Source organism: Pan troglodytes, chromosome 20 (genome assembly GCF_028858775.2).
Source record: "Pan troglodytes isolate AG18354 chromosome 20, NHGRI_mPanTro3-v2.0_pri, whole genome shotgun sequence".
Lineage (NCBI taxonomy): Eukaryota > Metazoa > Chordata > Mammalia > Primates > Hominidae > Pan > Pan troglodytes.
Genome location: NC_072418.2, coordinates 23,826,859 through 23,843,789, shown reverse-complemented (window position 1 = coordinate 23,843,789; position 16,931 = coordinate 23,826,859). Strand labels below are relative to the sequence as shown.

General features: G+C 39.1%; 1 protein-coding gene across 1 annotated transcript in view; it reads right to left on the bottom strand.

Annotated features, from left to right (window-relative positions):
• The window catches only part of LOC455892 (zinc finger protein 85), a 28,707-nt gene extending 12,222 nt beyond the window's left edge, over positions 1-16,485 (bottom strand). The window contains 4 exon segments of the mRNA XM_054672857.2: positions 7,766-7,861; positions 8,367-8,493; positions 15,472-15,561; positions 16,354-16,485. Of these exon segments, the coding sequence (XP_054528832.1) occupies positions 7,766-7,861; positions 8,367-8,493; positions 15,472-15,561; positions 16,354-16,356 (316 nt within the window). The 5' untranslated portion in view covers positions 16,357-16,485.
• Positions 16,486-16,931: the final 446 nt, after the last annotated feature.

Genomic DNA, 16,931 nt, shown 5'->3' with positions numbered 1-16,931 from the left:
GAGCCAGATGCTGAGGAAGAGATTCTGGGAGGATCCCGAGGACCCCCTCGTTGCAGCCATGTCAAGATTGATGCTGAGGACAACCCCAAGCGTCACAAGCAACACACGTCGAACACAGCCACCCACCTTGGGACAGATCAAGAAGCTGTCACAGATGGCGGAAGAAAACCTGAAGAAAGTGGGACAACCAGTCACAATGAGCAATTTAACGGTAGCTATGATAGCAGTTATCACCATTGCCATGAGTATTCCTTCAACAAGGGCTGACACAGAGAACAATTATACTTATTGGGCATATTTATCTATCTTGGCTAGTAATAATGCCTGGATGTAATCACTCTATGACACAGTTACACATGCTTTCTTATCTCAGTATTTACCATAATAAATCTGCTCCTATAATTGAGGCATACCGCCCTCAAAAACCTATTTGTAAACAAAATAGTACCTGGCCAGAAAAAATGAACGTACTTCTTTAGAAAGATTGCATTGCAGGACAGGCAGAGGTGCTGCACAATGATTCCTATGGAATCATTATTATCTGGTCTTCTAAGGGGTTGTTTAGCTTAAATTGCACCTCTCAGTCTGTGTGCCACAGCCACACTGTGTTCAGCTGATCTGAACAAAATGGTCAGATGATAGAAATGATAAGAAGTATGGCAAGAGTTCTATTATCTGGAACCATGGCAGTATAGTCGCACCTCAACCTCAAATGATAAGGCCTGCTGTAGGAGCTAAACACAAGGATTTGTGGAAACTATTAATAGTTCTTAATAAGATCAAAATTTGGGAAAGAATAAAAAAGCATCTAGAAAGACACTCTACAAACTTGTTTTTGGATGTTGCAAAATTAAAATATTTAAAGCATCCCAAGCACACCTGATGTTAATGCCAAGAACTGGAGTGCTTAATGGAGCTGCAGACAGATTAGCAGCTAGTAACCCATTAAAATGGATAAAAACACTTGGAAGTTCTGTGATTTCAAAGATGATTGTGCTTTTAATCTGTGCTGATAGTCTGCAGATGTGGATCCTGACTCCTGCGAGACGTAGCCGAGACGTAGCTCACCGTGACAAAGCTGCCTTTGCCTTTACTGATTTGCAAATCAAAGAAGAGAGACATGTTGGGAACAGGCCCCCCAAAATCTGGCCATAAACTGGCCCAAAAACTGGCCATAAACTAAATCTCTGCAGCACTGTGACATGTTCATGATGGCCATACCACCCATGCTGGAAGGCTGTCGGTTTACCGGAATGAGGGCAAGGAATACCTGGCCCACCCAGGGTGGAAGACCACTTAAAGGCATTCTTAAACCATAAACAACAGCATGAGCCATCTGTGCCTTAAGGACATGCTCCTGCTGCAGATAACTAGCCCAACCCATCCCTTTATTTTGGCCCATCCCTCCATTTCCCATAAGGGATACTTTTAGTTAATCTTTTATAGAAACAATGCTAATGACTGGCTTGCTGTTAATAAATATGTGGGTAAATCTCTGTTCGGGGCTCTCAGCTCCAAACCTTTTCTGATTTCCCACTTCACACCTCTATATTTCTGTGTGTGTGTGTGTCTTTAATTCCTCTAGCACCGTTGGGTTAGGGTCTCCCCGACTGAGCTGGTCTCGGCAGTATAAGATAGAGAAAAAAAATGTACAAATACATAGAAATTAAACAACACACTCTTCAGCATGCTCCTGTTCAAAATTTGAAATATTTTGAAGATGTCCATAATGCTCAATGTAATCTACAGATTTAATGCAATGTGAGATTGAGGGAGGAGAATTGCCTGAAACCAAAAGGCAGAGGACACAGTAAGCTGAGATTCAGCCACTGTACTCTTGCTTGGGTGAAAGAGCAAAACTCCATCTCAAAAAAAAAAAAAAATTACAATAGCACAGTTTTATTGCAAAAACATTAACTTTTTTTTTTTTTGAGATGGAGTCTCACCCTGTCACCCAGGCTGGAGTGCAGTGGAGGGATCTCAGCTCACTGCAACCTCTGCCTCCTGGGTTCAAGCAATTCTCCCACCTCAGCCTCCCAAGTAGCTGGGACTACAGGCGCACGCCACCACACCCTGCTAATTTTTTGTATTTTAGTAGAGACGGGGTTTCACTTTGTTGCCCAGGCTGGTTGCAAACTCCTGAGCTCAGGCAATCTGCTCGCCTCAGCCTCCCAAACTGTTGGGATTACAGGTGTGAGACAGCGCACCCAACCTGCTTAACATTTTATAATTTGATTATAAACTATAACTAGCAAAACATTCATAAAAAAGAACAGAGAGACATTATACTTTCTGATTTCAAAACACATTAAAAGCTACAATAACAAAAAGTGTGATACTTACACAAAGATAAAAAGATGAAAGAACAGAACAGAGAGCCCAGAAATGAAGCCTTCTGTATATGATTACATGATCTTTTGCAAAGTTGCCATGAGCACACGATACAGAAAAGATAATTTTCTCAAAAAATAATGTTAAAAATGTCAACACTGATGAAATACAGTTACATCATTTTTAAAAACTATATTCACAAAATTTACAAAAAAATTCCGTAGACATGAGGCCAGGGGTGGTGGCTCATGCCTGTAATCCTAGCACTTTGGGAGGCCAAGGCAGGTGGATCACCTGAGGTCAGGAGTTCCAGACCAGCCTGACCAACATGGAGAAACCGTCTCTACAAAAAATACAAAATTAGCTGGGTATGGTGATGCATGCCTGTAATCCCAGCTACTTGGGAGGCTGAGGGAGGAGAACTGCTTGAACTTGGAAGACAGAAGTTGCCGTGAGCCAAGATCATCCCATTGCACTCCAGCCTAGGCAACAAGAGTGAAACTCCGTCTCAAAAAACAAAAACAAAAACAAAAAAACTTAGACATGAAAAAGTAATAAATCTCTTAGAAAAAAGAAATAATATGAGTCTTGGCACCATTTTCTTAGATATGATATTAAATGCATGAACAACAAAGAAAAAAACAGAAAAATGTAACTACACTATACTTGAAAATTTCCGCACATTAAAAAAATTCAAAAATCATATGTGATAGTAGTTAATATTCATAATATATGAACTCTTAAAACTGAATAAAGCTAAATTAATTTAGAGATGAGCAAATAATTGAACAAAATTTTCATCAGAAAAGATACACATATAGAAAAAGAGCATTTGAAATGACACAGAAAATTAATACTTTGTAGAGAAACACACGAAAATAACAATGAAAAAATTGCCTCACAACCATTACAATGGCCACTATAAAATTTTAAACACACCAAATCTGTTGATGATGCAATAAAAATGAAACCTATGTTGATTGTTAGTAGAAAACAAAGATACAATCATTATTTTAAAATGTTATGTTTCTCAAATAATTAAAAATGGAATTATCATCAAATACAGCAATCCCATTTATGAATTTATAGTCAAAATATGCAACAGAAGACCTGGAAGACCTATTAGAACATCCATGTTTATTGTACCCGTATTCACAAAAGCCAAAGGGCTGAAACAACTCAGATGTCTCTTGATTTATAAACACATCAAAAGTGTTGCATATATATATATATATATATATACACACAATGAAATATTATTCAGTCTTAAAGAAGAAAATATTGTCACATTTTAAGATAAACTTTGCAAATATTATGTCACCTATATGCCAGAAACAAAATGATGAATACTGTATGATTCCGCTTACATATCTTAAGTAGTCACACTTATAAAAACAGAAATTGGAAGGGTGTTTGTCAAGGGCTGGGAAGAGGGTAAATGCGTTGTTGTTACTTAATGGGTACTGGGTTTTAGTTTCACAAGATGTAAAACTTTTAGAAGTCTTTTGCATAACAATGTGAATATACTTAACATGCCTGAAATATACAGCTTCTTTTTGAGACAGGGTCTCACTCTGTCACCCAAGCTGACATGAAGTGGCACAATTAAGGGTCACTTCAGCCTCAAACTTCCAGGCTCAAGTAATCCTCCCCTCTCAATCTCCCAAGTAGCTGGAACCACAGGTGCACACCACCACGCCTGGCTATTTTAAAAAAATTTTTGTAAAGAGAGACTCTTCATATGTTGCCCAGGCTGGTCTGACACTTTTGGGCTCAAGTGATCTTCCTGTTTTGGACTCCCAAATTTCTGAAATTACAGATGTGAGCCACCCACATGTTGGGCCATGAAATGTACACTTAAATAGATTTAAGATGTTAAATTTTATGTGTTTTTACAACAATTAATTTTCTAACAGAAAAACTGAAAAAAATAAAGAATTATAAATCTTCTCAAAAATTACCTTCAAATCACAGAAGTGTTTCTCTTACACAAAGGGAATATATATTCATGATTAAACACATCATGAAAATAAGAAATGGTGAAAATATTTACATGACTACACATTTAGACAAGATAAAACAACCATTGAAAACCAGCTAAGAAAGAATATATACAAGAGGCAGGGTGCAGTGGCTCACACCTCTGATCCCAGCACTTTGGGAGGCTGAGGCAGGCAGATCACAAGGTCAGGAGATCGAGACCATCCTGGCTAATATGGTGAAACCCCGTCTCTGCTAAAAATACAAAAAATTAGCCAGGCGTGGTTGCAGGCGCCTGTAGTCCCAGCTACTTGGGAGGCTGAGGCAGGAGAATGACGTGAACCCGGGAGGAGGAGGTTGCAGTGAGCCGAGATTGTTCCACTGCACTCCAGCCTGGGCGACAGAGCGAGACTCCACCTTAAAAAAAAAAAAAAAAAGAAAGAAAGAAAGAAAGAATATATACAAGATAAGCCATAACCAATATTGGGGTCATATTTATAGATAAACACACACACATATATGATTGTGATAGACATATGGCTATCTTTTAATTCAACCTCACATTGACATAAAGTATACAGACAGAACTGCAAATTGACTAAAATTATAATACATAACCAAAAACCACGATAAGCTGATATTAAGATACCTACACTGAAAACACCACTAATATGAAACTGCACAGGAAGAGACGTTTAACTCATACAATTTGGTATGCAACATTAATGTACCATTAAAAAAGAATTTGTCTAACTACAGTATTTGACTGTAACTGTACTCATCAAAAGCAGGTATTTTGAAAAATTGGCAGTAAAATTTCAGAGAATATGCAGTATAATTATAAATAAAATATTCTGATGAGAAACTTTTAATAAGCATTTAAAAGAAACAAGTGGCCGGGGGTGGTGGCTCACGTCTGTAATCCCAGCACCCAGGAGGCCAAGGCGGGTGGATCACCTGAGGTCAGGAGTTCGAGACCCAGCTTAGCCAACATGGTGAAACCCTGTCTCCACTAAAAACACACAAAAAATTAGCTGGGTGTGCTGGTGGGCACCTGTAATCCCAGCTACTCAGGAGGCTGAGGCAGGAGAATCGCTTGAACTAGGGAGGCAAAGGTTTTGATGAGCTGAGATCACACCACTGCACTCCAGCCAGGCGACAGAGTGAGACTCCTGTCTCAAAAAAAAAAAAAAAAAAATTGGGAAGTACAACTACCCAAGCCTCTTGTAACATGACAACTAAATATGGACCCTAATGTAGAGCCAGCAGCCTTGCAACCAAGTTACAACCCCACTCCACTACAAACCCAGAGGGCATCCCAAAAACCCTGGGGAACCCAAAGAAAGAAGATCTTTACCTCCTGAAATCAGCTTATAAAAACTTAAGGAGTTGTTTGCCATTTCAAATTCACAGACACCAATAGTAAACTCTATTGTGCCCTTTGTCAATGTTTCTATTTTAACATAGCACTGGAAGCATGTGGCAGAATAATGAAAAAAAAATTTTTTTTAAAGCCATTGAAACTGAAGACAAATAAGTAAAAAGTTGCTGTTTGAGGAATATATAATCTTACACATAAAAAACCACAGTACATTGAAATTTGTCTAAACTAATAATACAGTCAGTAAATTAACAAAATATAAAATTAACATAAAAGTGTAAGTTATTGTTCTACACACTTAAAACAAGCTATTGGATACAATAGAAATAAAAAATTTTTTATTAGGCTGGGCATGGTGGCTCACGCCTGTAATACCAGCACTTTGGGAGACTGAGGCGGGCGGATCACGAGGTCAGGAGATAGAGACCATCCTGGCTAAAATGGTGAAACCCCATCTCTACTGAAAATACAAAAAAATTAGCCAGGCATGGTGGCAGGCGCCTGTAGTCCCAGCTACTCGGGAGGCTAATGCAGGTGAATGGCAAGAACCCGGGAGGTGGAGCTTGCAGTGAGCAGAGATGGCACCACTGCACTCCTGCCTGGGCGATAGAGTGAGACTCCATCTCAAAAAAAAAAAAAAAAATTAATTTTTTAAGATTAATAATAGTGATTCCCCTGGTTCAGCCTCCTGAGTAGCTGGGATTACAAGTGCCCACAGCCACACCCAACTAATTATTTATATTTTCAGTAGAGACGGGGTTTCACCATAATGGCGAGACTAGTCTCGAACTCCTGAACTCAAGTGATCCACCGGCCTCAGCCTCCCAAAGTGCTGGGATTACAGGCCCCAGCCACCGTGCAGCCAAGAAAGCAATCTTTTTAAAAATATAATTAAAATAATAAATTTCTAAGAACAAATTTAACCCGAGGCAAAAAATGTTAACAATAAAAGATATAAATCAATAAAAGGAATTAGGCAAGACACAAATAAATTTACAAATATTTCATATTTATGGATTGAAAAAATAAATACTGTTAAAGTACCATATTCTCCAAAGTAATCTATAGATTCAGCAAACTACCTATCAAAATTCCAGTGGCATTTTTTTCTTATAGTAATGAAAACTACGATTTTAAAATTTACAAAAAACTACAATAAACTTTGAATAGCCAAATTAATTATGAGAAAAAAAAACAAAGCAGAGGGACATCATACTTTATAATTTCAAACTATATTTCAAGAATATACTAATAAAAACAGGATGGAATGTTCAGAAAATTAACATAAAAACCAATAGAACAGAGACCACTACCCTCATACATTTTAGAAATGATGCAAAAAAAGAATAAAATAGTTTAACATAAAGTTTCTCAAAATCATGCAGATGCAGATATTTGTGTGTCCCCCAAAACAATGGAAAAGCAGTCAGATTGTGCAGTCTCTTATATGCCATGAAGATGATTTGGCTCTCACTGTAAACTTGAAGGAATATCAATGAAGAGAAAGTAGAATCCTTAGAGAATTTAAAAGCATAAGACAGAAGATGGCCCTATGTGAGAAAAAGAACAACAACAAAAAAAAAACAAAAAAATGCCTCAGGCTTCCGAGAAACTCTTTGCTTTGGAACATAGCTTCCCAAATCAGCAGGACAGATTTGGTGATGGTATTATATTCACTTGATAACTATTTTCTTTTCCTTTCTTTTTTTTTGAGATGAAGTCTCACTCTTGTCCCCCAGGCTGGAGTGCAGTGGCACCATCTTGGCTCATTGCAACCTCTGCCTCCCAGTTTCAAGCAATTCTCCTGCTTCAGCCTCCGGAGGAGCTGAGATTACAGGCAACTGCCACCACGCCTGGCTAATTTTTGTATTTTTAGTAGAGACAGAGTTTACACCATGTTGGCCAGTCTGGTCTTGAACTCCTGAGCTCAGGTGATCCACCCGCCTTGGCCTCCTAAAGTCCTGGGATTACAGGCGTAAGCCATTGCTCCCGGCCAGGACTGGCTTTTTTTTTTTTTTTTTTTAATCTTTCAACCTTTCATCTACGTCAACTGTTTCATTCACTCTCACCTACCTGGGGGTTTGACTACCGTACTGTGTCTCTTCATATTCCAGGGATCTTTTCCTTGCTCCAGACAGGTGACCAGATCTGGCTTAGAGACAGCAATACCTGCTTTATTAAAAATAAATAACATGAATCTTGCTCATATTCTCTAATTACCTACCTAGTACCGTGCTTAGTAAAAAGGATGTAATAGAATATTCTAGAAAATTTATCCCAAAATACTATTTAATGACAGAAAGTTCTTAACATTTAGAAAATATTTTAAATTTGTAGATGCTTAATTTCGCCACCCAGTACTCATGGATAAAAAATTAGTGGTGGCATATAGATTTTAACATATGGACAACAATATTTTATACTACTAAATTTCTGAAATTACCACTACTCTAGAGTGAAGGATACAGACCGGCTCAGAAATGTAAAAAGATCAGGCCAAGATAAAACATCCTGAAGAAATTTTTTTCCACACGGACAGTTCTTCAAGATTTTTTTAAAACAGGCATCAGAAACTCATTTATGCAAAGCATAAATTACCAAAAATTATTCTATGAGAACAGAGAAATGAAAACTTTAGGGTATATAAGGGATTTTATATTAGAGTTATTCTCACCCAAGAAGACCAGGTTTCTGTAGTTCTCTAACATCACTTTCCTATACAAATCCTGCTGAGCAGTGTCCAGGCATTGCCACTCCTCCAGAGAGAATTCTATGGCCACATCCCTAAATGTCAACGGCCCCTGAAACAAACACACACAAACACACACACACACACACACATTTACACGTGGGCAAAATTTATCATTTGAATTAAGGTCAAATGAGAAAGTAAAGAAAATTCGTTCTGACTTACAGGAAAGACTGAAATTATCCAACAATTTTCAACACAGAAATATTCTCTAATGTATTCTCTAACTCTGAGAGAAGAGAATGGTATAAGATCTACAACACCACTGTATATATACTTTTATTAATACTAAAGTATAAAACTAAAGGCATAAACACAAACATGTACATTTATTAGTGCTATATTTGCCACACAAAGAATGAGTTGTGTATATTTTTCAGACAAAAGATATGTTGAGTTAGAAGGCACTCTCAAGTTTTAATGTGAACAATAAACTGGAGATATTGTGCAGATTTTTTTTTCCAGAAGATCTGAAATAAACTCTGAGTTTCTGAATTTCTAACAACTTCACTAGTAATGCCAATGTGTTTGGCCCAGAAAGAATATTTTGTCAATATCCAGTAAGTGGAAGAACCTGTGTTTTACTCAATTTTTCTGCCCTGTAAACAAAGACAAGAGTCTTCATTTTCCAAAGACAGATAAATGCAAGGAAAACCTAAGAAAGAAAGGCAGCTGCCAGATTAAATGTGATGGTTTATGCACAGCTCTTCCTTAGCTACATAAAGATACTTAATAACGAAGAGAAAAATAATTAACTCTATAGTGAAATAAATATTTCAGAGAGCTCTTTTAAGTAAATTTTAAAATCAACTGCATTAGGACAAATGTTTATGATGTACTGATGCACACAGAAGAAGACATCATCACTGCTGAGATATTGCGCCCCTCAAAAAGTAAATTATAGTCTGAGGTTAACCATACAGAAAAATCAGTTTTATGCAGAGTTCAAAATGCAGATATCTTCTATGTTCTGTAATTTTTAATAACATTTTAAAGTAGTCTTTCTTTAGCACCTGAGAGAGCAGGTATCTCTCAATAAATTTTTTTCAGAACTTTCAGGGTAATAAACACCATCCTGTTTAAATAAGCATTTTATTAATCCTGTTCTGCATAGAATTAATGGAGAAAACAGATGAAACCACAACATTACATGTTATTTATCTTTACTAAGGACCCCAGCTTTCCGCCAATGGGAATCTTGAATATCTACATTTTCCCACGTTCAATGGCAACAAAGGGAACATTTTAAGTAGTGCAGATTATAAATTCATTTTAAGAATTCTGCATGGCGTATAAGAAGCCATGATTTAGAGAGTGTAGAGAAGGTTCTGGGATATAGGAGAGAAATATTTTGCAGAGACCCTTGACTATCACAAGAATTTTCTAAAGTAGTTAAAACAAACTCATTAGGGGAAAGAAACACAAGTAGGGAAGTAAAGGTTTGCAAGGACTAAACGCATGGCAATCCGGGAGGCAGAGTGGACACAGCTCTTCATCTGAGACATATTTAGCTGAAAAAAAAAAGCCATTTTTCCTCTTTTGCCTTCTTTGGAAATCCTTTTCAGATGACATTCTCTGGAGAAGTTACACCTGCATCTTGAGAAAATTCTTGTAAAGAAGTCAGCACCACCTATTTACCTGCTAGCCTCACAACCACAGAAAAAAGAACTAAGAACTGCAGAAAAAGCACACCCATTTTTGTCCTTTATAACAGGAGAGATTCAGGAACAATGAGCTGCTCCATGAATATAAAAATATGTTTCTCTATTTGTCTTCATGTGCCTGCCCTTGCCATAAACACCAGCAATTTCTGGTATAGTAATGAAAATATGGGTGACACTGACCTCTTCCTATCAAAACCAAACAGAACAGTTCCTGTGACCACCTTTTAGTGCAAAGGTGAAACTTAACTCTCATGAATCTATCTTGAACCCCACACACTTAATTCTGTCCTCGCCTTAAGAGTCACATGAGACACAATTAAAACATGAATACTTTCACCTAGAACAATACACAGAACCTGTGGAGAGAGCACAAGTAAAGAGATTTCTGCAAATTGGCCATGTAATCCCGACACAATTCTGTCCCTGACATCCTCAAATGTCTTAAAGACACCTAGGTGATTGTGAGACGGTTCTCAGTGACTCAAGGCTGATGGCCCAATGATAAGCCAGGCTGAAGAAACTCAGGCTGATTCTAAATAGAAAATGGAACTGCTTTGGTGGAACTTCAGAACCTGGATCACCTATCCTGATTTGCTAGCTTTTGGGTAAGAAGAAGGACAAGAATACTCTACTCCATTATTACAATTTACAGGAAGGTATAGTTGTGGTCATAGCTCTGGATACTTTGTGGCCTTATCCCTCACTCTTAAGATGCTTGTTTACACTTATAGATTCTGTCATCAGATTCTATTTATACCTGGAGCCTCTCATATAACTGTAGCAGGTCACTAAACAAGATCTGAAAAGCTTAAAAAGCCACACTCTCAAAGGGGGGCTTTAAGATGTCTATGTTGACATCTCACAATGCAGAAAATGCATTTTGTTGGTTTTCATTACATTCACAATTGAAAGTCTGGCCCTGTCTTGTAAATCCCAGGCAGAGGCCTGACCCTATGTGCAGATTCTAGGTGGGATTAGCCTGACTCTGCATTCTTGGGTGTTACAGCAAGCAGAGTACAATCAAAGGAGAGATCCCTTCATAGAGGCTCCTCTAGCCCATTCTACTAATATGTCTACCTAAAAGGAAAAAACTGAGGAAACATGAATATAATTAGAGAGTTCGTCAGGGCCAAGCTTGAGGATTGTAACCTTGGAGCAATGACACATCCTCCAAAGACTGAACAAATAAGAAATTGAATCCCTGAACAGACCAGTAACAAGCTCCAAAATTGAATTAGTAACAAATAGCTGGCCAGGGCCAGGCATGGTGGCTCATGCCTGTAACCCCAGCACTTTGGGAGGCCAAGGCAGGCGGATCACAAGGTCAGGAGATCGAGACCAGCCTGGCTAACACAGCGAAACCCCATCTTTACTAAAAATACAAAAAATTAGCCGGTCGTGATGGTGGGTGCCTGTAGTCCCAGCTACTCGGGAGGCTGAGGCAGGAGAATGGCATGAACCCATGAGGCGGAGGTTGCAGTGAGCTGAGATTGTGCCACTGCACTCCAGCCTGGGTGACAGAGCGAGACTCCATCTCAAAAATAAATAAATAAATAAAATGAAATAAATAAATAAATAAATAAATAAATAGCTGGCCGGGCATGGTGGCTCACTCCTGTAATCCTAGCACTTTGGGAGGCCGAGGCGAGTGGATCACGAGGTCAGAAGTTCAAGAACGGCGAACAGCCTGGCCAACATGGTGAAACCCCATCTCTACTAAAAATACAAAAATTAGCTGGGTGTGGTGGTGCACACTTGTAATTCCAGCTACTCAGGTGGCTGAAGCAGAGCATTGCTTGAACTCAGGAGGTGGAGGTTGCAGTGAGCTGAGATTGTGCCACTGCACTCCAGCCTGGGCGACAGAGTGAGACTGTCTCAAAAAATAAAATAAAATAAATAAATAAATAAATAGCCTGCCCACCAAAAATAAAACAAAGAACCAGACAAATTTACAGCTGAATTCTACCAGATGTAAAGTAAGAGCTGGTAACACTTCTACTAAGATTATTTCAAAATACTGAGAAAAAGGGACTTCTTTCCAACCCATTATATAAAAACAGCATTATTCTGATATGAAAATTTAGCAAATATAAAACAAAGAATAGAAACCTTGAGGCCAATATTTTTAATGAACATTGATGAAAATATCCTCAAGAAAATACTGGAAAACCAAATCCAGGAGAACATCAAAAAGCTAATCCACTATGATCAACTTGGCTGTATCTCTGAAGTAAAAGGTTGGTTCAACATACAATTAATAAATGTTACTCCTCAAGTAAACAGAACTAAAGACAAAAACCATAGGGTTATTTCAGTAGATGTTAAAAAAGCTTGCAATGAAATTTACCATCCTTCATGTTTAAAACTTTCAAAAAACTAGGCATTGGAGGTACATACATCAAAATACTGAGTCATCTAAGTATGACAAACTTACAGCCAACATACAAAATGAACACAAGCTGGAAGCATTCCTTCATGAAAACTGGCACAAGAAAAGAATGCTTTTTCTCAAAACTCTTGTTCAACATAGAATTGAAAGTCTTGGCCAGAACAATCAGGGAAGAGAGAGATATAAAAGGCATTCAGACAGGAAGAGAGGAAGTCAAACTATCCCTGTGTGCAGATGACAAGATTCTGTATCTTCAAAACCCTACAGTCTCAGCAGAAAAGCTCTTTAAACTAATAAACAACTTCAGCAAAGTTTCAGGATACTAAATCAGTAGCATCCCTGATGTACAATAACAACTACATGGTCAGTATGACCCTCCCTGTGCCCTTTTATCTTAACCTTAACTGCATCTGCCTGTAGCTTTCCAGGACTCTGTAGCTTCTGTCAGCAGAAAGGCTTCTTCCATGGCTGGAGTGAGCAGGCTGGAACATCTGCAGGGGAGGCTCTCCAGAAAAAAAAACTAACTAGGCCTTTAATAAACTCCTTTTGCAGGCTCAGTATTAGCCTTAGCTCTGAGTCACTGGGCTCAACCTTTAATTTTCATGTTAGAGTTACTCACTTGGTTTTTGAAATTAAGTATTTAAAAAATTCAGCAAAATTACTGAAACACAGTGTTCACATACGGGGAAAAAAAATTTAAGGTGCTTACATTTTTTTTTTGAGACGGAGTCTCTCTCTGTCACCAGGCCAGAGTGCAGTGGTACAATCTTGGCTCACTACAACCTCAACCTCTTAGGTTTAAGCCATTCTCCTGCCTCAGCCTCCCAAGTAGCTGGGACTACAGGTGCGTGCCACCATGCCCAGCTAATTTTTCTATTTTTAATAGAGACGGGGTTTCACCATGTTGGTCAGGATGGTCTTGATCTCTTGACCTTGTGATCTACTCGCCTCGGACTCCCAAAGTGCTGGGATTACAGGCATGAGCCACCGCGCCCGGCCAAGTTGCTTATATTGTATACCTTAACAAGAAAAGCAAAAGTATCTATTTCTTTTAGAAAATAAATGTCTTATTCTATTAATTCCACTAAAAATCATGCAGTTAACAATGAGTCATATGAAAACACTTCTAGGCAGTATCAAGTTTCATCTCATAATATTTAGCATGAAACTCACAAATCAAGATAACAGGATTTGAACAGAGATACTCACTGTCAAAAATTTACCTTGCAAAAAAAGGAACTTATGTTTTTATGAATCTATGTAACTCACCAATTATCTACCGCATTTTCTCATGGAAATGTATTCATTTTCTACAGCAAAAATGAAATAGAGATTTTTCCTCTTCTTTTTCTTGGCAGCACTCTAAAAGCTAAGCCTTGAAATTCTGTTTGAAATCACCCAGCTATAAAAAAACACACCTGAGAAAATTCGTAAACTCACTCTGGGAAAGAAAAAGGTACGTGAGAATTTTTAACAAATGACATATATGATTAGATATAATTTTTTGAAACCCAAATCTTTTATGCCCTTTGTAAATATTTTTCTACCTTTTCAAGTCCTACTAATATAATGCAATTTACAGCTAAAAAACTGAGGTCAAAATAAGTGAACAAATCTCTTCAAGGTGACAAATCCAGGAGTGGCAGTGCTGGTTAAATAACAGATGTGGGCCGGGCATGGTGGCTCATGCCTGTAATCCCAGCACTTTGGGAGGCCGAGGCGGATGGATTATGAGGTCAGGAGATTCAGACCAGCCTGGCTAACACGGTGAAACCCTGTCTCTACTAAAAACACAAAAAATTAGCCGGGCGTGGTGTCAGGCACCTGTAGTCCCAGCTACTTGGGAGGCTGAGGCAGGAGAATGGCGTGAACCCGGGAGGCAGAGCTTTCAGCGAGCCGAGATCGGGCCACAGCACTCCAGCCTGGGTGACAGAGTGAGACAAAAAAATAAAAATAAAAAAATAAAAAATAAAAAATAAATAAATAACAGATGTGTCTGACTCATCTTTCAAGTCAGGCCATTCAATCACTTGAGAGATTCTTCCACTCACTCCTGCTCACTTGTGTGCTCAAGAACCACTCATTCAGGAGACACTGCAGTATTTCTCGGTGACTGTCCCAGTTGCGTTTTACTTTGCAAGCTCTTACACCATCTCACAGGAGTCAGTTTTGTTTTTGTTCTTGTTGTTTGTCTTTTGGGATACTATTTTTTGGGCCACAAATTTTTCACTTTTTTTTTTACTCTTTTTCTTTTACTATATTAATTTCACTATTTGTCTGCCCCCTTAGAGAATCCAGGGGGCAGAAATTATTTCTGTGTTTTCCACTCATTACCAGCATCTGATTGGCTGACCAGCAATTTTTCTCCAAGAAATGGAAGCCTGGTTGAGGGAAGGCAATTTTAACATTTCAAAGGGTTACCGTTTCAAAATAAGAGTGCACCGGAAGATTCCCCTCAGCCCCAGAATATCCACTTGCTCCCTTGAGAGGATACACTCCATACCTCAGGTCATCTTATGGGAGAAAATAAACCAGAAGCTGAGATCCAATGGACACTCTAGCTGACATAACCATGGCAGTTATCTTGGTTTATCCCCAGATAGTACTGAAACCCATGACCAGGAAAAAACCAAAGGGTGGCTGAGGACACATCACCCCATAGATTTTCCAAAGGAGAACTTTGGCCCAAAAACATTCTGGTAATATCTCTGTGCCTAGACAAGATAAAAGCAAAAGAGACAGAGATTTACTACAATGCAGTGTCAGGGTATTATTATTTGCCTTCTTTTCATGGGAAATATTTACAAACAGATAACAAATCTCTTTAAAAGCACCATTTAACCATTTAATGCTTTGCCAAAAAAATAATTAAAATATGGTATAAAAAAGTACAGTAAAAGACAAATAGGCGATAATGTGAATTAGGGAGGAAAAGCTGGCATTTGGGAACGTCAGAGGAAACTGGAAATTATCTTACTGCAAGCCAGAGTGAGGCCGGAGAAATGGGGGATTGGTTCCAAGACTCTGCTTGGGACACAGGTGAAAAATACAGCAGAAAATCAGTTCCCTGTGGAGTATGAAAATAATTAAGTGGCAGACAATTAGACTGAGGTATTTCTAGTCCCTGAATTCTTACTTTAAAAAAAAAAAATCTAACTCAGGTGCATTATTTTTAATTACTACATTCAGAGAAACAAAATTCAGGCTTCCGCAACTGTAAACTGCCAATTAAGCTCTGATTACATAACCAGGAAATTTTCACTTTTAACGCACAAATTAAGAAACCATGTAACTGTACCTAACCAGTTAGTAAATTTGGTTTCTTCATCATGCATTTTATAAAAGACTTTCCTTCAAGCTTCTCCCACAGACCACAAACTACAAACCATAGCTGGGTGCTCTACAATTCTAGAACCACTCTTTGATTACATTCTTTAATATTTTTGCAGTGACGCCCATAAATTTTTAATAGGAGAAAATAGCAACTGGGAACCCCACGGACCAAAGCTCTTCCCATTCATGAACCCGCACCCCAAGTCAGGATTCTCCCCTGATGACCCTCCCATGGTCCCCGCACAATCTGAGAAAGACGCGGCGCTGCGGGTGCAGAACTGCCAGAGAGGACTCCAGGCAGGGCACAGTCACAGTGCAGGGAAGAGACAGGACGCCCGGGGCCCCGGCTGTTGGCGCAGCCGCCAACTTACGGCTGAAGGAGACTGAGGCCGAGCTGGGCAAGGAGAACTCAGGGAGCAGATTGTGGAGCTGACTGCGGGGAGGCCTGAGTCCCGCCACAGCCACTTCCCACCGGTTCCGAGCAACCCCTTCCCCTCTCTCGTGATTTCGGACCCAGCACTCTCACCATTTCTAGGCTTTCAGGGGGTCCTGGCGTCTTAGCTATGGATTTCCCAATATCTTCAGGTCACGAAGCCACACACGCTGAGGACACAGAGCAGTGAAGGGTACACCTGGAGCTCCGGCAGCAGGGAGAAACAATGGCCCAGCCACATCCCGGAAGCCGTCCTCGCCGCTCCAGCTGTGTGCCTAATTGGACGGTTCCCAGTTCTGCGTGTCTGATTGGATACGGTTTAAGGGCCCGCCCCTTCAGGCCCTGAGTGACAGAAGATATGACCAAATGCTGGGCGGAGTGAAGAAAGAGTGACAGCCTAGGCTGCAGCCTTTTCAGGCAGGGCTTCCTCCCTGAGCTGAGCCAGGCACACCTTAGAGGGTATTTTCCCTTAACCTTGTGTATAAGGTCATAAGCACTTATAAATAATATATGGCTATTCACAAATTTTAAAAAATAATTATTTTAAAATTTCAGCTTTTATGACCTTCCTGGCTCCTAGTCCTTTGAACTAGCAGCCTGAGATTTTTTAAAAGAGCTAATCTTATGAAATAAGATGTGAGCCACATGTGAATTTTAAATTTTCTAGTAGC